This window comes from Trypanosoma equiperdum (genome assembly GCF_001457755.1).
Source record: "Trypanosoma equiperdum strain OVI genome assembly, contig: ctg_399, whole genome shotgun sequence".
In the NCBI taxonomy this organism is placed as follows: Eukaryota; Euglenozoa; class Kinetoplastea; order Trypanosomatida; family Trypanosomatidae; genus Trypanosoma; species Trypanosoma equiperdum.
In genome coordinates, this window is record NW_027124308.1 from 88,729 (window position 1) to 112,104 (window position 23,376).

The window sequence follows — 23,376 nt, forward strand, 5'->3', positions numbered from 1 at the left end:
TCTCTTTGTACCCGTTAGGCAGCTTCTCTAGTGGAAAAAGTAACATGGATACGCCCCCGATAAGTGATGACGATAAAGAGGTGATAGATCGGCTGTTTGCTTCCGATGTTCCGCAATCATTAAGCAGACATGCTGTATTGATTCTGCATTATCACAGGACTGTTTTTGGTTCAATGGTGCCCTCTAACGTTCTTCTTGCAGGTTGTTTATTATATTCATGTAAATGGCTTTCATATCCTTCTGGCAACAGTTTCCTCAAAAATTATTTTCAAGGGATGAAAACGTCTGACATCGTTGGGCTTGAGATGGTGCTGCACGGGACGGTAAGACAGAACTTCATGCTTGTTGAAGCATGTCTGCGCTCGGAGATGAGTGAAATTGTGCGGTTGAATGATGTTCCGCATAATCGCGAAAGAATAGTACTGGTGTGTCTGAATTTGGTACGTGCACTGTATAGGACAAGGTGGTGTCTCTTACCTGAAACTGCTGCTAGAGGGGCCCTGCTCGTTGCCTGTGAGATGTGCGACGTGCATCTGAAAAGCTTACCTGAGTCTTTTAATACTACAATGGTCACGTGTGCTGTCGATTATCTTCGATCTATTTTTGCGCAAAGTCGCTGCTAGCATGCTTTGTGCTGCTGCTACTGTTGTTGTTGTTTATTACAAAATTGTACGACCGTATGGACATTTAATACGTGTGGCAGTAGGAAGAGACTGGGGGTGCAATTCTGCTTTATTAAAAATCTTTTCTCAAAAACTTTCACAGTCGTCTCCTCTGTTTCTTTCAAAAAAAAAAAGATGGAAGAAGATTTAGGCGACTGGGGGCTTCTTAGCATCTCAGATATATTAGACACGGACATTCCTCGTAAAAATGAGGTTTCACCAAGCTCTGCAATTTCACTTACTGAAGTTGAAATTTCTTTACTGTCTTGTGTTCCAATTTATGCTATACGGTACGTTCAATCACTTATAAAGAATTCCAAAAGTGCTGTTGATCAGCGGATCAATGGTCTTGAAGAGCTGGATACCACTCGCTCCATCAAGCTCAGGCGCTCGCTCGCCACATCAGAGTTCATCCGTGAAAAAATGCTGGGAGCTGTGGAATCGTTTGTGTTGATGACCGGAGAGGAAACGAACAAACCCGGGTTTCTGCGGTCTATTGCCCTACTAGGCCCTATTGTTTGCCCTGATATAAGGTTATTTTTTAATGCTTTTGTCGAGGGCGTGGAGGCTATGATTTTTAGGATGGATTACACCCAATCCGATATTTCTCAATGTGTTGAGGTTATTCAGTCATTCCAGTCTGGTGCTAACGTGGACGTGCTTACGGCGGAGCAACGACGTCGTCTCTGTTCTGCAGAGTTTTCATTGGCATTGCGCTGCGGGAAACTTAGTGCTGTTGTAAACTGCCTTTTGCATGTGCCAAAGAGCAAGGAGGTTGAGAAATGCTACCGCACTCCCCCGATGCAGTATAGTATTGGTTGTGTTCGAACAGAAATGGATTGCTTCTTAACCCGAGTGTGCGACTTACCTTGCTCTGTCCACCCAGTGCCAGTGTATTGCTTCCCCAATGATGAGAAACTTTTTCTTTGTAGTAGGTCCCGTGGTTGGGTTCTTGACCAGTTGGGCATGATGGGGACCCGCTTCAAGGTTCGACAACAGTTTGACATTTCGTCGCGGAAAGGCGCGCGCATCATTCACTGCAATGAGAAAAAGTTTTTGGCGGTTTATCAGTCTTCATCTGCTACGGGGGGCCTTCGATACGTTATGGAGAGGTGGGATCGTGAGCCAGGCAAACAGCCAGAGACGTCGGAGATATCATTTTGTTTTGATGACAATTCAGCCGCCGCGCGCGATGTTGTGTTTGATGTTTACGGTAGTACTCTGACATGCCTTGTGTGTAGCAAAGCATCGAGGCTGTCGAACAGCAAATGCTATTTGGTTAGTGGTGATGTTGACGTAGTCTTGTCTAAGAGCCGGAGTGAGTTTCAGGTGGGTTCGCAACATGCGTTGAGGCGAGGCCCTTGTTCATGGCCCTTAAGGAACAAGTGCTATTATTTTACCAAGACAAACTGCATATCAGTTGGAAGAGTAACGTTGAAGGAAAATTTTCATCCATTTAGCATTGAGTTGTGGGTCTATCCATGTAACTGCTCCGATAATCAGGCGATTTTATCCATTGGTGATAAGAATGCAGATGAGATTTTGATCGAGATCGAACCCACTTCAGATGGTGTGCTATTGCGGGGCGGGACGAGGACTCCACACCTTGGGGTATCCTTTGTTTCTTACCATATTCCGGGGAAGCCAACATTTTGTTATCGATGGTGGCACCTGGGTCTTCTTTTTAAGGGTAACTCCTGGGAGTTATGGGTCAATGACTCGGTTGTTGCACAGGCGCCTGCGCTTGTGTGGCCAGAAGCGATAAGTGATGCAGTGTGCTGCCTTGGGAAGTCATTTGTCGGCTTTTTGGTTGAGGTGCGCATTTGGAACTGCTATCGACCCGCCCCGCAACTTTACAGGGATGGCAGGCGATCTTTAACAGGGGCAGAGGCGACTCTTGTGGGTTATTATCCCCTTGACGAGGGGGAGGGTGATATTATAGCAGATCATGCCCCTGGGGGTAGTCATACTATTTTGCACCACGGGCAAGCCAACTGGTCCAGTGTCGACACTTTTCCTGTTGAGCCACCCCGGGCGATGAGGTACATTGATGAGTTCGCACCGATTACGTGGCGCGAGTCGTCTGGCAGTATATATTTTTCTAGCTCGCCAGGATATGTTGCTCTAGCTGTGCTTGCTGACGGGCCGTGCCTTATGATTTGCGAGTATGCGGTGCACAATTTGCTTCTGATGTTCCAGGTACGGGTCGACCTGCCAAGCCGGACGGCGCTTAAGGACCTTGCGTATAACGGTCTGCGCCACTCTTTGGTGTGTTATGCGTCATCTGCTGACCATCCCAGGCGCCTGCTAGTGTGGGAGTTACACAAGCAACACCATCTCTTTCTGAAAGAAACGTACAAGAGCATTTGGGACTGCGAGAGGGACTTATTGACACAGTGTTCGGCTTACGCTGGCCGGGTTGTAAGTTCCGAGCGGTGCCTCATTGATCAACTCGCGTGCTTCGTGCAGCTTCCCACACTTGTCGTAGATGCGTCGGAGGGACTTTTGGGAGGTTTACTCAAACTTATACGAGTTGTGTTGCTGGAGCAAAAGGAGCGAGATCACGCTGCGCAGTTGTGTTCTTTGCTTCACGCGAACCTGCTCTATAGGGTAGAGAGAGACCCTGAGGTCCTTAAAAGGGAAATTGGAGCCCCCTTCCCCGATGCACAAAGTTTAATAAATGTCGCACAGTGCTGTGGTGAGGCGACCGACCCGCGGAATGCGTTGCTGCGCCTTTCTTTCCAGGAGTCTTTCTTCGATACCGGTCTCCTTTCTATGACGTGTCGGTGCCTGCTTTCAGGAGGGTCCCGCCTTGCTTTTATTAAGGGGCAGGCAGGGCGACCGAGGCTAACAGAGAAGGAGGATATGCTCTTTCGGTCGTTGCTCGAGTATTATGAGTCGGTGCAGGCATCAAGCTCTCTGATCACGAATGCAGAGAGTGCCCAACTCTTTTGCACGTCTTTAATGGCGGAGGAGATTTTTCAGGTGGAGCGATGGATCTCTCGTCGTGGTAAAGCCGTGGACGCTGTGAAGAGTGTAAGTCGATGTCTTGAAGTCTTCCAAGAGATTCTGCTCGCGAAAACTGTGGAGGAACGCGGGGGCGATTGTGGTGGTTACGTCGCGTCGTATGCGAAGCTTCTTTTGAAGACGAGCGAGAAAATAATTGAATCTTTTCTTAAGGCCATTCACACTAAGCCCGAAAACTGTTGGTCTGGATTGGTCACATGCATGGAGTATAGTACTGTTGGCTCGCTTCTACCGTCCTTCAGCGTCGCCTTTTCGCTTCTACCCACCAGTGTGCAGGCGAACTGCGTACCCTACTTGAAGGGGTGCCGTGAGGCTTTATTTTCCCTTACTGAGGCTCTCCCAGGGAGCGAGCGGCTCCCTTACGACCTTGGGGTAGCACTTACCTCGGCGCTGTGTCGCATTGGCTGCTCGCTACTGGTTTCTTCGGATATGGTAACTGTCAAGGTGGATCCTAAGTACCTTCAGCTGATGTCCTGCGGAATCCGTAAGATTGGATCGGAGAGAGATGCAATCATCAAAAATTTGCAGCAAGGAGTGGGATCTATTTCAAAGGTGGTTGAAGAGTTGCGCCGTGAGGACCCTGGAGCGCTGCTTGTTCTTCGTGATAGCCGCTTGATGAAGCTCGAATGCTTACTTATGGCATCATTTTGTGCGTTACTAATGCCAACAGAATCTTTGAGACGTGCAACAAAGCAAAACTTGTCCCCAATGTTTCGGCATGTGCACAACATGAGGCCACTGATTCTTTCTATACGTCAAGAGGACCCTGAGTATCTTGAGGTTATTGGGCAAAGGGCTCTTTTTTTGGCCCGATTTGAGCCCATATGTGGGTCAAGGACCGAAGGGACGCCTCGTGTTAGACGTTACGCGAAAGATGTGAACCCCCAGAAGAAATGGAGGCGTTTTTTTCAGATTTGGAAAGCGCTGCGCTCTTTGAAGACGAAATTGCCTCAGCAACGGGACGCCGACGTTGGGGATATGAGCGCAATCATTGTGCAATTTCTTCATGACAAGAAAATGGGTCGTGACAGCGTTGATCGTCTTGTTGCACAGCAAACTCAGCGTGCACAATACCGCCTCTCCGGTATGCTTTTGCTTCGACAGCTTATGGAAGAGGCAAGGGTGAGCGAGCCACTGGCAAAAATTGTTCTTCCTGTTTTAGCCAAAACGTTCACGGGATGGCATTATGCAGACAGCGTCCAGTGTTGCTCAAAGGAGGATTTTCTTCGACTCCATGGTGCTTTCTTTCAGCTTTTGGAACTGGTTGTCGGCGCCGTAGGTAGCGAGGAGCGCAATCTTTGGGCCGACACCCTATTGGCATTGTTAACTTCGGAGCTTAGAGTAACAGATTTTCAGAGAATGAGAGGCGATGTGGCTACGAAGCTCCGGACACTGTGGCGGTTTGAGAACCGCAGGACGGCCGGTTGTTCGGTTCTCAACGGGAACATACCCGAGGTTATTCGCTCCACACTGCTTTCTCCTGGTGGAACCGCGCCTTCACTGGTTGTTGGGCGCTCTGGTTGTACTTTGAAGGGCCTAGGGTGCAGGGGGACGTCTGTGGCCCCATGTGAGTGGTCGCTGGGTCGCAAGAGTGTCTCATACTTTTTTGAGGTACAAATCGTGGACTTGTGTCCGGGTGCAAATTGTTGTATCGGTGTCGGCCCCGCCGAGTATAACGTGTCGCGACTCCCTGGCTGGGACGGCGATTCGTATGCTCTGCACAGCAGTGAAGGAGTACTTTACGAAGGTAACACCTTGGGTCGTCCTGTGGGATGCACGTTCGGCATCGGAGACGTCGTAGGTTGCGGCTGGAACACTGAAGCAAGGGAGCTTTACTGGACCAAAAATGGAAGATACGTTGTTGCCACAGCACACGTGTTGCAACAACAATTGCACCCGTTGATTGGAATTTCTGGGAGAGGACTCGTCAAAGTAAATTTCGGTCGGGACCGGTTTGTTTTTGACAAGCTAAAGGTGTCTCGGCCCCCAAGGCGAAATATTGGGGAACGTGCATGGGATGTATTTCGCATGTTTTCGCTTCGCGCTGCTCTTTGTGCCGTTGAGCTCCGTAATGACTCGTCGTCTTCACCCGACAGTGCAGTTGAAGACATCCGGGCCCGTCTTGAACAATGTTTTGGATGTATATGTGCGGAGATCGATCGTGCGATTTCGCTCCCTTTGTCTGAGCCTTTCATTACATCTCTGTGCTCCCATTTGACTGTCTTGGCCAAGGTGCTCACCCCTGCACAAGGTGAGATCCTCACGCCATGTGTCCAATGTGTGGTGACAGTTCTGCAAAAAGGAACCAATTATGCCCTCACAGACCGCACCTGTAGCTCGAGGCTGCGTTGTTCCCTCATCACAGCGTGGTGTAGTTTCATGAACTTGGCCCCACCACAGGCGATTGTGGAAGATGACCAGTATCCAAGGTTTCTTGAGACGTTGCTTTCGCTGGCTCGGGAACTTGAGTGGGGTGCCGTTCGGAAGTTGGGAAGCGTGGGTGAGGTCTTTGCTCCCATTGAAGCTTGGACGGCCTTGGCGCTACTACAGCGCATGAATTGTCACAATTCAACTCATTACTGGGGAGAGAAGTTGCATGCATGGATCGTCCAAAGTGTTGGGGATACATCCGATTATACTAACATATCCCTCGCCCTTCGTATAATCAATGGCGCATCACGGCTCGCTGTCCCGGGGGATCGTATCGTGGTGTATAAATCGAAGCACACAAAGTTAGTCGCCACGGTGGTGGATTACTCTCTTGAAGATGAAACGTGCGAGGTGATCGAGTGCGAGGAGAAGCGGCAAACCGTGTCTTTGCGGCGAGCAGACATTGTCGTTGGGGATGATTCGTCGTTATTTCCTCAGACAGGCAATATGTTTCACCAAATTCAGCTGACTCACGTTTTCCAGCTAGCCCAGTCGCTCTGTAGTGAGCGGGAAGTGGAAGACGTAACCTTGAAGACATCTCTACATTATAGGGTGCTCGCCATCTTTTGGCAGTGCGCTCAGAGAGGTTTTCTTACGACCGCTTCCGGACTTATCCCTCTGTTGAGTAGGGCTTTGGATAATGTGGAAAGTACACCCGACGGATACCAAGTGCTGCTGCAGGAGAGATTAGTAATTGAGAACTGCTTGCTGGGGAGGGCGGTTAGTGCTACTGATTCTGCTTCCAACGGCAATAGCCATGATAGTAAGCCTCCTGCGATTCCTGAGGTGGGCGATCCACCTGGTGCTAGTGCCAGGGAACTGCGGGCGCGTCTTGCTCAAGAGCTGTCCATGCGCGGGTACAATATTGACCTTTGTTTTATGGCACTAGACGAGACGGGGAATGATCCGCATGCAGCTCTCCAACTACTTGGTGACCATCATGAAGACTTCATGTCTGCCCGACGCCGTACGACACCCTCTACCACTGACGACGAGGATATTAGCACCGACGAAGCGGAAGAGACTGCTGAGTATGATATGCACGATATCTTTAGTCCTGAAAGTGAAGATGGCATGAACGAAAATGTGTCTGTAGATCAGTGCGACTCCCTTACCGATTGCATCCGCTTCCTTGGGGGTTATGTGTCCATTACGTTTGAACACTCGCTGGGGGATCAGTTTACCGTTGATTTGCAGTTGTACCTTTTTGACGTTACAGCAACACAGGATGTACTCTATCAGTTGGCTGCCCAGGGCGAATGGGAGCTGGTGGCACGCGTTCAGGATTCTTCTTTCTACTGTGGGTGGATGCGGCGGGGCGATGCCGGACCCTCGCTCTGCAAGGCACCTATCGGATATTCAAGTACGACACGATGGGTGCAGTTAACGGTGGTGCAGGGGGAGTCCAGGTTTTCCCTCTATAAGTGTGGCGTTCTTCAGTGTGATATGGAGATCCCCTTCAGGGGTCGCTTATTTGAAAGTGGACTGCATCTTGGTGGGTGTGCAGACGACGAGGAAACCCGACTTAACGGGGGCATAAGGGATGTTAGGTTCTATAGTTGTGCGCTGACGAGTGAGGAGGTAAGCCGGCTGACAGCAATGCGGTCGGACGGCAGGCTTCCACAGTGCACCCTCAGGTTGGAGTGTACCAGCGAAACGATAAAGGCTGTTACAGCAGATCCCAGATTGAATGCCAGTCTTGCTATCACTGGGGCGGTTACATGGTTTGAGCAGATCAGCGGGCATGGTCGCACTGGCGACGTCTGCAACCCCGAGGTTGACTTGACAACCCAGAACGGCGAAGGTGGCATTTTCGTCATTGAAACTGTCAATGAGGACAGTAGTGTCTCCGCTGTTTGGTTTAAGCGAAAGGACCAACCAAGGGAGCAAATTTTTGCCGCCATCCAAAAACTTGATAGGCAACTTATCTGCTACTACGCCGTAGCTATAACAACTCATCTAATGAGTCGGACTCCAGAGCCGGAGCTGTGTCTCACACCGGAGCAGGTTCGTCGCATGGTTCAGTTTGTAGTGAATTCCAGCGACGCTAATCTGTTCAAGTCGTTTGGCCACGCCCTCCAGCACATAGCGATGCGCGAAAATATTAGCATAATTAATTATGCGATGCAGGAACTTGTAGATGTGCTTCAGCGGGAGCAGAAGATGCTTGTACTAGAGTCATCGCATCCCTTCAAGTCTGCTCTGGAAACAGCCCATGAGGTGCATGTCCCTGGTAGGCGAGAATATGAATTACATTTTGACACGCGTTGCTCGAGTAACATGCTCGTAACCTTTTGTGCAGAGCACACACTTTCTACCGTTATTGCCCACGCTCCAGGATATGCACTGAACTCTCTGTGCATACGCGCATCGCGTTTTTTCATAGATGTGCGCATCGATATATCTGCTGCGCAATGGGGGTACAAGATCGCCGTTCTGTACGATCTATCGGTAGCACGTTCCGCTGCTCAACTTGTTCGAACAACTCTCTCCGCAGTAACGGCAAAAGGCATGGAGCGAGTTCCCTTTCTCAGGACGAGGGAGTGTTTTGGTGGCTTAGAAAATGCTGTTAGAGTTAACGTCGGTGTTACACGCCGTCTCATACTTTCGTGCCTGACGGACCTGTTCCTTCATGTGTTGGAGTATGCTGAACCAATGCCCCCGGTAACATGCGTGCATGATCTTCGGCGGATGTCGGAGCGACTTTTCCGTCAAGCTGTGGGGCCCCAGCATCTCCACAGTCGTTTCGTGCAGGTTGTTTCCGAGTTTTACGTTGCTTTCAGTGATGCTGAGCAATGTCTTAGTCTCGTTGATGAGGAAAGGAAGAAGGTGTTGGGTAGGGTGTACGATGCCAGTGCGGATGCTGACCGTTTTCAGCGCAAGAGGCTGGAGCAGCGCAACCTTTACAAACGCCGCGAAGGATTGCGTGTCAATGTGGAAAAGGTCCTCCACGTTGAGAGTCTTCGAGTTGGCGTGAATCAAAACAAGACAATTTTGGCCTGTAGTGAGCTCTCAGGAAGCTCACTCATTGCAGACGTGCCACTTGGACGTGGGCGTTGGTACTTTGAAGTTCGCATGATGTCAACGGGTGATGTATTTATCGGTGTCCTTCCTTCTCGGACACATAGTTGGACGGATTTGCCAACTCTAGAGACTTTCGTGGCGTTTAACGGTAAAACGGGCACGTACCATGGAGTGAAAAATGTTGCTGTTGCACCCCGTCGTATTTGGAAGGCTAAAGACTATGTAGGTGTGGTGATGGATGGTGCCCAAAAGATTTGCTCCTTTTTCGTAAACGGTCAGGACACTGGACTGTTTTTCCCGTTTGGTGAGAACGAGGTGGAGGCCACTGCGGCTGCTGGTGCCAGGGCCGCCGGTGAGCAGGAAGTGATATACCATCCCCTCTTCGTGTTGGATGAGGCAGAAGGGGTTACCATTAACTTTGGTGGGGCGCACTTTGAATACGAGCTGCCCCGTAATTGTTTTCCCCTTGATCCAGCGAACCTTACTTTGGGGACATTAATTCCTTACAATCAGGTACGAGCTTTTCACGACCTTGCCGCGTACTTCGCGTCCGGCGGAAGAACTACTTTACCTCCCTTTTTCCATGAGGAGGCAAATCCTTTCGAGAATTCAACGGAGCGCTTGGGACCACCGCACGTCTCTCTCCATTCCACGTCGGGTGTGCAGGTGAGCCTGCTCCACGTGCGAAACACGGGGCTGCTCTTTGCCACTGTGAGGGCAAACTGCCGTGTGACCGGGGGGAAATGGTACTACGAAGTTATGTTGCGCTCCCAAGGACTCATGCAGATTGGATGGTCGTCGTCGAATGAGTCGCGGGAAGACAGTGTTGGTGATACAGCCGGCTCGTGGTCTGTGGATCTTTTTAGGCGTGTAAAGTGGCACGACGGTAAGGCTGAGCCCTTTACCTCGTCAAGAAGGTGGGTCGTTGGTGATGTTATTGGTTGTGCGATCGACCTGGTTGCGAAAAAAATGATTTTTTCGTGTAATGGTCGTCTTCTTTGCGATACGAATTTGTTTGACTGCACGTTCACGGGCCTTCCGGATGGTCTCAGTTACGAACCTGCTGTTTCCATGAGGGCTGGAAACGAGGTGATGTTCAACTTCGGTTCTTCCACTCTAAGGTACAAACCTGAAGGCTTCTGCGCATTAGGTGTCCCTGACTCTTGGAATGAGCGGATCGACGCGTTTTATTCTACTTTACGTCCATCCACCACACTGCTGCGTCTCCAAGCGCTGCGGAGCATTTGGCTGTCAGCTGACAAGCTTTTGAGGGATGAGGTTCTAACACCTTATGAAAATGTTGTCGCTGCATTGGAACAATACTGTCGACAGCACGGCAAGAGCATTGTACAAGTTACGGAGGATGTCTGCGCTGACTGTTTTCGTGATTCATCTGTTTCGGTGAAGAAGGCTTTGGAGGCCTACAGAGTGCTCGTTGCCTTTTCCCGTGTCGCACAGACTGTTATTCCCTTACTTCATCTAGATACGCGGCACCCTAACGTCTCGACCAAACTGTTTCTGATGTGCCGAACCCTCATTTTCACTTCTATTCGTAATGAGATGGTGGACGACATCGTGCGGGAAACAAATGTTCGATGTGAGCATTTTCGTGTGTCTATTAATCGAGTGAATGCCCGAGCGAATAAAGCCTCGTGGATGTCATCTGTCTTCGGTCAAACCTTTTCGCTTGTAGCAGATCAGAACCCACGTATTTTTTGTACAAACAGGAGATTTTGGAGTGTGGTATTCCTTGGTGAGGGCGCTGAGGACGTTGGCGGTCCCTTCCGCGAGCATATTAGTGAGATGTGCCGGGAGCTCATGAGCACAGAGCTGCCTCTCTTTGTGCCCACTGCGAACAACGTACATAACACTGGGAGTTACCGTGACGCCTTCGTTCCCGCCGCGTCCGCATTGAGTGATACGGAGCTTTCCGCATACGTCTTTGTCGGCCAGTTGATGGGAGGTGCTTTAAGAAACAACGAGCCGTTGGGGCTCTTTTTCCCTCCTCTTGTGTGGAAGTTCCTGTGTTTCTACCCCATAACGGAGTCAGATATCGATGACATTGATCGGATTTGCCTGCAGTGTATACGGGAGTTCCGCAGCCTCAATGACCGCCTTGGATCAAGCGACATGTATGACGAGGTGTTTGACTCAGAGACATTCACGACACGATTGAGTGATGGCACTTTGAAAGAACTAATCGCTGGTGGTAGTGGGATGCGGGTGACATTCGATCGTTGTGGGGAGTATGCTGATGCACTCTCCGCCGCGCGGATGAGCGAGTTCAATACCCAGCTACAGAAGATACGTGAGGGTCTGCTCAATGTGATACCGGAAACTGTGCTCTGTTTGCTGACCCCCTCTGAGTTGGAACAGCGCGTTTGTGGGAAAGCGGACTATACTGTCGAAGAGCTGAGGGGGGGTACTGTGTACGAGGGCCTAACCAGCGATGACCGTCGTGTGCAGCTACTGTGGCAGGCGCTGGAAGACGCGACGATGCAGCAGCGCCGTTTGTTCCTACGCTTTGTCTCCGGGCGTGACAGGCTTCCAGTAAAATTGCGTATCTTGCCGCTCTTAACGTCGGATGATGCGGACAGCACGCTCCCCCGTGCTGCGACATGCTTCTTTGCGCTTGAGCTTCCTGACTACTCTTCTCTTGAAGTGATGAAGGCCAAGCTGTACTACAGCATCGAAAACTGTGCCGATATTGATGCCGATTTTAATCCGCCGGAAGTGGACGAGGCGGAGGCGCCGCAGCTTATGATAGGTGTTGAGGACGCGCGACAAGACGAGGCTGAGTCTACCACACCGAGTGATTAGGCGAGCCTGGCTCTTTGGCTTCTTGCCGGTTCAGCATTCCCCTGTCCCCAGGACAGGCGATAAAAGAAACAGGAGCCAATGAGATACAGTTGTGCCACAATTTCCCCTACTTTGTCTTGATTTCGTGTGAAGGGGGTTTCTGGTTGCGTCGTGTGTGTATGTTCGTTGACAATGTAGTCAGTTGGAAGCAAGGGGAGGTGAGTCGCATCTTTGTATATTTTCTGGTGTTTTCCGCGTTCTTGTCGTGAACACGTTGATTTTTGGGAAACATTAGCAAAGCGAGTGAGAAAGGCTCTGGAATGTGTCGCCATAGTTCCCATTAATACCGCCACTCGATATGGTCAATGCCGCACTGTCGTTCATTATTTTTACCTTCCATCGTTTTTTTGTGCCTCTCTCTGGAGCTGTAGGTATGCCGCCGACCCCATTACGTTTGACGCTGTTTTCGCCATTGTTGCTTTTCTTGCTGACAGCTGGAACAGTGTGTGGGACGCCAGGCACGGACTACATACAGGTTCATTCGGTTTTCCCCCCCATTTTGCGGAACTTCTGGGAGCATGGCATGCGGTTTTGGTCTTTTGGACTCAACACCGTCGTGACGGATAACTACATTCGTCTGACGGAAGGTAGGCGCAACGTCAGTGGCTACATTTGGAATCGGCACTCCAACCGTATGGAGGCTTTTGAACTGAACGCCACACTGCAGGTCCAGAGGCACCATCGTGACTCGCAAACGACCGCGTCTGAGGGCAGTGGTATGGCCATCTGGTACACTACGGTTGACCGATTTACTCGCAATGAGACTCAATTTTTTGGCTTCCGGCCGTCCTTTACGGGCGTTGGAGTCCTGTTGACTCATGCTGATGAAATCTCTTTGGTTGTTAACAACGGTACTACCACCATAGACACCCAGCACCTGACACGTAAACGACACGGTTACTGCCGCGTGCCACGCCTCGGGTCTGAGCATCTGACTATTACACTTCAGTACACTAACCAAACTTTCCGTGTGCTGTACACAGTGCACTTCACCAAGAAGGGGCGTGAACAAGATACTTGGGGCGCTCCTCACAGCACTGTCCTCTGTACCACTGGGCCTGCACCTCCGCTGGACAGCAGCTATTATTTTGGTGTCACCGCCGCAAACACAGGTTTGAGCCAAGCAGCCCATGAACTCCGCAGCATAATCATGACTCCTCTTTCCAATATAACTCATCATGCGGAGGAGGAGAGCCTCGCGGCGCAGGCTCGCCTCTTTAAGGAGGACAACAAGGTTACACAGGAGTTAAGTGACTAAGCGATGTCAGGTGTGGGCGTTCAGAAGTATGCAGTGGGTAGAGTTGTACGGTGTTGAACGTCCATGTTAGTGCAATTTGTGCCATCGTGCAGTCGTTGGGGGGGGGGACTGCTCCTTTTAGCATGCGTACGCCTCCCTTCCACATATGCATGTACCGGGTGAAGTTTTTAGTTCCTATGTTTTGCGCTCCCCTCTGGTATTTGTTCTGTTTCTTATTCTTGTGAACTCGGCCTCGTTTGAGGAAGGATGTGCGGCTCAATTGTGCACTACATTTTATATATCCCGATGGAGTACGCATAAACGTGCGTGTGGCTTTTCTGCCTACCGCGTTCAACAGACAAGTTTGCGCGTGCCCCAGCGTGCAGGATTTCTTGGCGTTTTTCCGGTGTTCTTACTTGCACACCTTTCCTCCCTGTGCCTGCGTTGAAATAACCTCTTCAATCGGTACGTAGTAAGATAAGCAAGCGGACGTTACTAATGGACCGGAGCGAGACATTCAAGGTCTTTTGTGAGCGCGTGGAGGCATTTTTGGGAAAAGGCGTTGGTATCGACCTAGTGCTGAAGTGTATGCTGGGGTTAACTCGCCTGCGGATGGTTAACGCTTCCGATGAGGCGACGAAAGAGGTTTACGCGGGGTTTGCCATGGCTGTTATCAATGGTCGTATGCTTGGGAACCACTTCCGTTACCCGTCCTCTTTTAGTCTAGCCCTGAGAACGTTTAAAGCGAAGGAGGGACCGCTCTTCCACTGGTTTTTGTTCGGCTTGTCTTTCCTCCTGCGGACGTTTGAGCAAATGACGGGTGACCTCAACTACTACCAGATGATTATAATGAGACACTGGAGCCGGTCACGTCTGTCACATACCTATTGGTTCTTCAAGTCGCTTTCGCTTACGTGTCTGCTTCTAGACGAAGTCCTCTTGTTGAGGTTGGAACTGCGATCCCCTCAATGGAGGGAGAAGACTTCTGAAGAGCGCTCCTCATTTTTGAGAAGAAAGGTCATTTCCGTAATGCGCTGCTTGTTAGACATGTGCATGTACTACCAGTGGGTGCCATGGTACAATCCTTACAAGACTCTGCAGTACTGTTGTGTAACAGCTAGTGGGTTTCTCGGTGTGTACTCCGGATGGGGTGATGTATGTGACTCCCTTGCGGCGTCCAAGGCACGGCGAGTCGATAGCATTAAAGCAGACTAACAAGGGATGGCATAACTTGTGTTTACCTGTTAACGAATCTTAGTTCAATCACAGGACGAAATGTATTTACGTCTCCACCCCCCTTTTTTAACTTCTGATAACTCACCTTCTGTTGGTCCACTATGTAGCGTTGATGTTTATTGGAGGTGTATTATGGCGGCTGATTGTACCGGCTAAGACAGCGGGAAGAATGGTGGAACACATGCACTGGTGCACACGTGCATACCAAATTTACACAACATAGGGAGGGGATGATGGGGTTAACTTCATCAAATTGTTCTTACCATGACAGAAGATTTCGTAGATCTTAACGGGCGAGGGAGGGGAAATCAACGTTTAAATCACAAAGGGAGGGAGAATGTATACGCAAAGGTGTTTAGTTGTATCGGGCACTGACAACGCAACGCCTTCGTGTAGTCTTCTTCGGTAATATTTCCAGGCACTACGGGGGTTCCTGCAATGGTGGCGCTCCCTTTTGCATTGAGAGAGGATGGCACTCTTTGGGGTTACACCGTGCTCGGCACGCTACCACTATTGTCGTTTGCAGTTGGGTTGTGCTCAGAAGAAATTGGTTGCATGTCCGTGGATTAGTGCGTTCATGCGGCCGATCTCTTTTTTTTCTTTTGTGCCCGACGTTGTCATGGGCCCCTGGTAAGGGGGAACGCTTTTCTGACCTCGGTGCGCAATACACCTCCTGAGTTTTCTGGGATGTGATGTGCTCTAGGGACTCGGGGATGAGCGAAGGAGTGACTGTGCTGGCCTTGGGGAGGGTGTAGGTAGAGGAGGAGGGTGCGGTAGGGCTTTGTGAGTCTACCCATGTTCCTGTTTGTGGCGATGGGATTCGGCCGCTCACCTGAGATCTCTGTATCTCTTTTTCTTTACTCACCTCCCGTCGCGTGTGATCGTTAGTTTAGCGGAGATTTTGTTTGTTTTACATATTTACACCGTACCCCTTTTGGCACTGCTCTCGCTAACTTGTTGTTTTTTCCTTGCTGCTGCTTCCGACACCGTTGTGTATGATTTCGGCTTTTTGATCCCTTACATTTTGAATTTAGATACGGGTCTGTGTTTCGTGTTGGGGGTGGCTTTTCAGAAGATCGGGGGGCCAGTGACATGGAGGGCTGCGCCCATCCGTTAACAAGCCAGCTACAGCCCATTTTCAGCGAATTACATTCTGGGAAGTTGGCGACGCTGTCATCTACTATTTCGAAGCTGGAAAACGTTCTTAAGGACCAAGGTGACGGCTTCTTCCAAAGTAACTCCGAATGTCAGTCCAGGGAGGCCAACTTGAGACTTTCGGTTTGGATTAGCTCCCAAATAGGACAGCTTTTTAGGAGACCAGAGACTCAACGTGCCGCGATATTGTGTGTCAAAACGCTCCTAGATGTGGAGTATGAGGCCATCAACAACTTGGACCAGACGTTTCTTAGGCTTCTGGAAGACTCTGTGAAGTGTGCTGACATGAGCGTCTCGAGGATGGCTGCAGAGGTGTGGGGACTCTGGCTGAACAATAGTGGCACTTCTACCGAAGGAATTGCACAGTCCAGACTGAAAATTTGTTTTGCCGATCTTCGGGAATCGGACAAAGTAATGGATAAGGTTGCTGCGTGCCTGTTTCTTGAGGAGCTCCTTAAGCGCACCCCGTCGACTGTTGCACCGTTGCTCGACGTCGTTGCCGAATGTCTTCATCCGGCAGTTCTTAGTTCCTCGGATCTCGTTCAGGCAAGCGCGGCAACAGCTCTGCGGTACGTTCTGTTGCTTATGTATACATCGATGAATCCGAGTGGAATCAAAAAGTGGTATGAAACATTTTTAAGTGCTTCGCTTGATGCTCTGAGATCAGGTGCCCCTGAGCGCCGCACTGGTGCCATTCGTTGCTTCAACGCTGTTATGTCATCCGTCACGAGCAATGTCTCTGCGTGCGACACGGCTGTGACTTTTTCAGAAACATCGGTTGCTCACGTTCATGAGATATGGGAATATGTCAGTGAGCAAGTGACGCTCACCAGCACGCTGGAGCTGAGGCGGGAGCTTCTACAGTCGTTAACTATACTTGCACTGTATGACACTGAGGCGTTTAAGAGGATGTCTATTGCAAAAGTTGTGGAAGCGGCTTCTGGTGTCTTCCAGACGCCGACAGAAAAAGATTTGGAGCCGTTAGTGTTCCAAACCCTGGGAAAGCTCGCAGGAGTTATGCCAGATCAAATAGTCGCATTTCTTGGTTGTTCAATGCGTCATATTGAGGAGGTACTGAAACAAGGGAGGCATGATGCGTGCGGTTTGGGGGCCATTGCGTGTGTTGCTGCGTTCGCAGAAGTGAATCCCAGGGCGGTGCGACCGTACCTGCGGCAGATTCTTGCACCCATTCTTTCCGGGTCGCTTACTGTTGACTTTGCGAAGGGCGTTGCCCGCATTTGTGCGGCGTTTCCCGAACTGCGGTCCACATGCCTGTCGAAGATATTGGAGGTAGCAAAGAAACAACTGCGAGACGACCGGTGTAACGCAGGCGGCGCGGGTGCTTTGTGCGATGGAGGAGTCAGTCCCGCAGCACAGATTCTCAGCGCTCTAAGTAATCTCGAGTTTGCTGGGTATCCTACTTTGCCCTTTCTGTGTGACACGGCCGTTGCTTACGTTTCGGTCCCTAACGGAGAGGTTCGACGTGCCGCAATAAAGCTTTGCTTTAAGCTTGTGTTATCTGGTTGTCTAGGCCCGCAGTCGCCTTGTAGGCAAACTTCTGATGGTGTTGTCATACATAGCGGCTGTGAGCATACTCAACTTTTCAACAAAGTAATCAAAAAACTGGTGAACGCTGCGGTAGCAGACCCGGAGAGTGACATCAGACTTGACACTTTGAGAAACTTTACGGAGGAATTTGACCATACGCTTGCTCTCCGTGATGTTGTGAGGTCTCTGTTTCCTGCCTTGCATGACAAACACCAGAACAGATTGGCGGTTGTCCGTCTTCTTGGTCGGGTGTCGCGTAGGAACCCAGCACATGTTTATCCTATGCTAAGGAGAATTATGGTGCAGTGTGTGACCGAAATGCAATACTTCGAGCATGCGAAGAAGCAAGAGCAGGCCTTTTCCGTGCTGGGTGCCATAATTGAATCTGCGCCTGGCTTGGGTAAGCCTTATATATCGTCCTTGCTCAACATGTGTGCAGCAAGACTGAGCGATGGGACGCGGGAAGCGGACGTCTGCGCAGCTTTGCTGTCATGTGTGGGGAAACTCGTCCGTTATGCTGAAGGTGACGACATTCGCGTTTGTGCTCGAATACGACCCATCGTTGTTCAACACATCTTAGATTCGTCACATTTACCGAAGAAAAGGGAGGCGCTACGTGCTCTCGGTGATATCGTTCGTACGACAAAGGACGTTAACGTTTACGAGGACCACGCAGAACTCCTTCCTGTGCTCCTTCAAGCATTGCACGGTGGATTTAAAGAACTGTGGCCTGTCAGGAAAGATGTGCTTCAGTTAATGGGGATAATTGGTGCTGTTGACCCTGTTCGGGTAAAGGAAATCCTCCGGGGGTCTCGTGTTAACAATAATACGAAATTGGTACCTTTCCTTCCGTTTGAGGGTGAAGATACCATTGCCCAGACGGTTGTGCGGAGCGTCTTGCATATTCTTTCTCTTCCGTCACTAACAGAGGATCAAAGTGTGGCTGCTGTGCAGGTTATCGTTGGCATTTTTTCACTGGAGGTGCTTTCCCCCGGCTGTCTTGTTTCGTTCTACGGTGAGGTGATTTCTTCCATCCAAAAGCAAGCTCGAGTACAAGTGCGCAAACGGGAGGAAATTTTGGTGCACCTCATCTCACTTGTTCGCATTCTGAAGGGACATCTTCGCCCTCATCTTAAGGAAATCACATCTACTGTTGATTCCTTCATTTCTGCCACCGACCTGTCCGTTCTGAGGCAGGTTTTAGCGTTGCTAAAGGAGCTGTGCTGCTCTCTTCGTGAGGAGTTTCGACCGTATATGTCGTCTCTCCTCGGTCCAATAATAGTCCTTGTGGAAGAAAATGTGGAGGAAACCAGTGAAATTGTGCTTGACTTCTTCTCGGCTATGGGTTCCCTATTGGAGGACCACCTCCATACCGTCTTGCCGGTCGTGTGCAACATCATTGTAGATACTTCTGTGCCATCTAGGTGTCGGATTGTTGCGGTGAAAACACTCATTTGCTTTACGAAGAGGCTACCTGATCTCTGTTTCCACGCCTCCCGCTGCGTGCACTGTCTGTGCCGTGTGCTAAGGGAATCCGACGGCGGAGATGGGGTGGGCGATGAGGGGAGACTGGGGTTTTCCGCGATGGAGGCCTTGTGCACACTCGCGGGAAGTTTGGGGAAGAACTTCGAAAACTTTGTCCTGGTCGTTTTACCGGCGGTAGCAGACCGCTACGGGGAGACAAGCGGGGAGTACTGTCGCTTTTGCCATGATATTTATGAGGCCATCGATGGAAAGAGGGCCCCTGAAGTTTCATCGAACGGCGTGGGCAAAGCTGGTGGCGGTGGTGCACCTTCGCTTCCTTTCACCGCAGGGACGAGCGCATCACCGTTAAAGGATCGTGCCGACGCATACGCTTCTCTCCGGTTTCACCTCCGGAAGCGGGACCAGGCTAGTGACGAAGATTGGAACCATTGGCTACCGCAGCTTGCAGTGAACTTGCTGCGATCAAGCTCGTCTCCTTCACATGGCCGTGCTCTGACTCTTGCCGAACTGCATGAGCCCTTTGCACGACAGATGCTGCACTCCGCTTTTGCCGCTTGCTATGCCGACATGGATGAACATACACAACGTGAGGTGGTTGGGTTACTCACTGAGGTTTTGCGCGGGCTGCGGGTACCCAGTGAGGTTATGCAAGAGCTACTCAACCTGTCGGAGCATATGGAGCGTCAGGGGATTCGTCTAAGCGCCGGCGGGAAGGCAAGCATAAAGCATTCCTCTAACTTTTGCCCTTTCGACCGCCAAGTTCTTATGGAGAGTAGTGCAAATTGCAATTTGTACTCCAAGGCACTACATTACGCTGAGATCGAATTTTTTGAGACGGTTCGCGAGTACGAGCGGAGTATTCTTCGAGGTTGCCCAAAGCCTCTTCCTGTTAAGGATTGGCAGAATCTTATAAAACTCTGTGAGAAAAGTATCTACTTCTGTAACCTTCTTGGACAGCGAGAGAGCGCAAATGGCATACTTAAATTCATTCGGCAGAATCTACCGTTATTAACAGGGAAAAAAGTGACAGAGCTGTCCCAAATGATGGATGCGCACCTCTTTGACAAGCTGCGGTGGTGGTCGCAAAGCCTGCAGGCATACGAGCGGCGCTTACAGCAGGAACCAAACAAGGTTTCCAACATGGTTGGTTTACTAAGGGCACTCGATGCCTTAGGTGAGTACCCGCGCGTGTTGGAAATGTGGAGGCAGTTCTCTAAGCGAGTCAGCAAAAGAGAAGTCTCCAAATTGGCGTCGATGGGCGCCCACGCGGCTTGGCTCCTGAGACGTTGGGACGATATGGAACACATCACGAGTTTTATGTCTGACGAAGACTACACAGGGACAACCGCTCTTTTCTATAAGGCTACGCTAGCAGCGCGTAAAAAAAGGTTCCGTGAGGCGGAGAAGTTGATCGACATGTGCCGCAAGCGCGTCGACTCCAAGCTGTCCGCTCTTGTTGCGGAGAGCTACGATCGTGCATATGACCTTTTCGTCGGCATTCAACAGTTGAGTGAGCTGGAAGAGCTTGCGATGGCCACTAGTGATCCACAGAGCGCCATGCATTGGAGGCAACTGTGGGAGCGCCGACTGTCCGTAATGGCTTACGAGGGGTGGCCCGGCACGCTAGCGAATCATACCCTTTTGGTGCCTCCATCAAGTGAGATCGATATGTGGTTGCGTTTTGTTAGTTTGAGCCGTGCACATGGTCAAGGGAGTGTCTCCACTGAAGTTTTACGCGAGTTACTTGGCAACCAATCTATAGAGTCTGCTATAGAAAACGGAATACCGACTCCCGCTGTTGCAATGGGATCATTTCAACACCTCTATGAAACGAACCAGAGGGACTCAGCGATTGCAAGACTGCAGCTGTACGTGAGCAAGGTGGAGGGCTCTGGAGCACAGCACGTCAGTAGGGAACGAGAGGATATGGCCGTTTGTCACGCCAAATTGGCGGAGTGGTTGGTTCATCAAAAGAAGGCACATCGTACGGAGGACGAATTGCAAAAAATTTTTCATCACCTCCGTCGCGCCACTGAGTTGGACAAAAGCAACGGCTCGATTTGGCGCACGTTAGCGCGTGTACACCGTGAGGCGGCTACCAAACCCGCTGACGGATCCGACTCCTCGGGTGCAAGTGGCCACATCATGGAGGCCCTCAGTGCCTATTTGCGGAGTGTGTCCCTCTCCGAGGAACTAGAAGATGCCCTTGGGTTTCTTTCCCTTTGGTTCATGTATGGACCTCTTCTGGCTGTGCAGGTGGGCTCGACCCTCAAGGAGGAAATTGAGGAGGTTAACCCGACTGTGTGGCTCAAAGTGATTCCGCAGATCATAGCGCGTATATCTTCACCCAACGGTACCGTAGCGGATTCTGTTTATAATCTTCTCGTGTTGGTCGCAAGAAGGCATCCGCAAGCCATTCTCTACAGCCTGAACGTCGCCCACTCAAGTTATCAGGGGAAGGGTACGGCAGACGGTGTGGAGCCCTTGAAGGGTTCTCATCGAGTACTTGCTCGAATTGCGGAGATTCACCAGAACGGTAAGGCGATGGTCGAAGACTCCGCACTTGTTTGCCGTGAGTTGGTTCGCTGCGCTGTGCTCTGGCCCGAGCTGTGGATCAACGAACTAGGGAGAGCTTTATACCAGTGGGAAAGACAAAGAAGCGCAGAGAATCTCTTGTTGGCGATGGGACCGTTACTGGAACAGCTCAAGAGACCTGAGACAATGGCGGAGGCGCAGTTTGCTGCGGAGCTCAGGCAACCACTCGAGAATGCATGCTGCCATGTTGAGAGGGCTGTTTCTTCTCGCCATGAACAATTTATGGAGGAGGCACGACGTATTTTTGTTTCTATAGAGAGAAGAATACGTGAACAGATTAGTGGAATGTCATCGTTGGCATTGCAGTTGGTAAGCCCTAAACTGCACCAAAACGGGAGAAACTTGTCATTGGTTGTGCCAGGTCAGTACAGGGAGGACGGAAACTATCCCCTGATTGCTTCCTTTCAGAATGTTCTGAAGGTGCTTAACTCAAAACAGCGGCCTCGGCGTATTTACATCAACGGGTCGAATGGCGAGATCTACAAGTTCTTGCTGAAGGGTCATGAGGATCTACGTTTGGATGAAAGGGTTATGCAGTTACTTGGGTTTGTCAACACTATTCTTGAGAAGCATTCGGTTGCAAAGCGCCATGACTGCCTTATCCAGACGTACTCAGTCACCCCTCTTAGCGATAATGCTGGACTGGTAGGTTGGGTGGACCACTGCGACACACTGAACAAAATCATTGAGGATTATAGAGTGAATCCCAGGTGTATTAGGATGGAGCTTGACCTTATGAGAAGTATGTGTGACAATCTGTACTATCTTACCGCCATTCAACGTGTGGAGCCGTTTGAGTTTGCGTTGGAGCGAACTGAGGGAGTGGATCTCGTTCGCTCCTTCTGGGTGAAAGCTCCCAGCGCGGAGACGTGGCTTGAGAGGAGGACGACATACGTTTGCTCACTCGCCACCATGTCTATGGTGGGGCATATATTAGGACTGGGTGACCGTCACCCTTCAAACCTTATGATACACGCATTTAGCGGGAGAGTGGTGCACATTGACTTCGGCGACTGCTTTGAAGTGGCGCAGCAGCGAAGCATTCACCCTGAAAAGGTACCGTTTCGACTTACTCGTATGTTGGTTAAGGCAATGGAAATGGGGGGAATAGAAGGTCTCTTTCGGCATGGGTGTCACACAGTGATGAATGTTTTGCGTGAAGAGGGTGGTAGTCTCTTAGCATTACTTGAGGCATTTGTTCACGACCCCTTGGTGTCTTGGTGGCGTGATGAGGCTGAGGGTTTTAGTGGGAACGGCCAAGCCGCTTCATCGGTACAAACAATCTCGGTTATAGGCTCCATGACGAACGTTGCTGAGGAGGACAGCGTGGGGAGTCTGCAGTTGTCACAGTTGTCGGTGCAACGGCGAGCAACCACTCAGCAGCGCGTGAATGCCAACATCGAAAAGGACACTAGTCAGACTCGCAAACCTAAAAGTGTCGTCAAACGTATTAAAAGGAAGTTAAGGGGTCTGGAGTTTCCTCAATCACAGGAGGGTAAGGGCAGCGATGGTTTTACAGTGGAGGAACAAGTGTCGAGGTTGATTGAAGAAGCAACTTCTGACGAAAACCTTTGCGTTCACTTCCTCGGGTGGTGCCCTTTCTGGTAGTGTAGCGGCGGGCAGAGGAACTAATGGGTACTCATTTGCGCGTACACACACGCGTGCACACATACGTAAGTACTTTACGTTTTGTGCGCTGGCCTGCTTCCGAGGCAAGTAGTTGTTAACCCGTGGAGGGGGGTCGGCAAGAGGAAGGTGGAGAGAGTCATTTTGGGAAAGGAAGGAGAAAAGCCAAAAAATATATGCGAAAGAGGGAAAGTGCTAGTGAGTGGTAAAATGCTGTCGTACCTACCCGGTCACCCGACGTGGGTGCTCTGCTCCCCAGCAGGTTGTTACCATCAAACGCATGGCGCCTCTTTCTGGGGGTTGTGCTCGTCGAAGCCAAGAATTAGGTGGTGCATCCTCGTTACCGTGTTGTATTCATGCGTTTGGATGTGCAAGTGAATGGGGAATGCTGTGCGATCCCCGTTGTGTGTCTATCGCGGCTTCCTATCGAATATCTTCATGGGGGTTCTCATTCTTCGGCTAAAGAGCTTCCTTATTTACCTATTTTTTTTT

General features: G+C 50.5%; 4 protein-coding genes and 1 pseudogene across 5 annotated transcripts; all 5 read left to right on the forward strand.

Moving 5' to 3' along the window:
- Window positions 1-2: 2 nt before the first annotated feature.
- TEOVI_000168900:pseudogene lies at window positions 3-623 on the forward strand (annotated as a pseudogene). The gene has a single exon. A coding segment is annotated over exon 1 (621 nt).
- A 174-nt stretch (window positions 624-797) lies between these two features.
- Window positions 798-11,963, forward strand: TEOVI_000169000 (Concanavalin A-like lectin/glucanases superfamily/SPRY domain/HECT-domain (ubiquitin-transferase), putative; the record flags this gene model as incomplete). Its single annotated transcript, XM_067224892.1, has 1 exon — window positions 798-11,963. The coding sequence occupies one exon, from the start codon at window positions 798-800 to the stop codon at window positions 11,961-11,963; it is 11,166 nt and encodes a 3,721-aa protein (XP_067080993.1).
- A 412-nt stretch (window positions 11,964-12,375) lies between these two features.
- On the forward strand, window positions 12,376-13,260 carry TEOVI_000169100 (legume-like lectin, putative; the record flags this gene model as incomplete). The annotated part of the gene is made up of 1 exon (XM_067224893.1): window positions 12,376-13,260. One exon carries the CDS (start codon window positions 12,376-12,378, stop codon window positions 13,258-13,260), a length of 885 nt encoding a protein of 294 aa, XP_067080994.1.
- A 477-nt stretch (window positions 13,261-13,737) lies between these two features.
- Window positions 13,738-14,454, forward strand: TEOVI_000169200 (uncharacterized protein; the record flags this gene model as incomplete). The annotated part of the gene is made up of 1 exon (XM_067224894.1): window positions 13,738-14,454. The coding sequence occupies one exon, from the start codon at window positions 13,738-13,740 to the stop codon at window positions 14,452-14,454; it is 717 nt and encodes a 238-aa protein (XP_067080995.1).
- Window positions 14,455-15,567: 1,113 nt separating this feature from the next.
- TEOVI_000169300 (target of rapamycin (TOR) kinase 1) lies at window positions 15,568-22,866 on the forward strand (the record flags this gene model as incomplete). Its single annotated transcript, XM_067224895.1, has 1 exon — window positions 15,568-22,866. The coding sequence occupies one exon, from the start codon at window positions 15,568-15,570 to the stop codon at window positions 22,864-22,866; it is 7,299 nt and encodes a 2,432-aa protein (XP_067080996.1).
- Window positions 22,867-23,376: the final 510 nt, after the last annotated feature.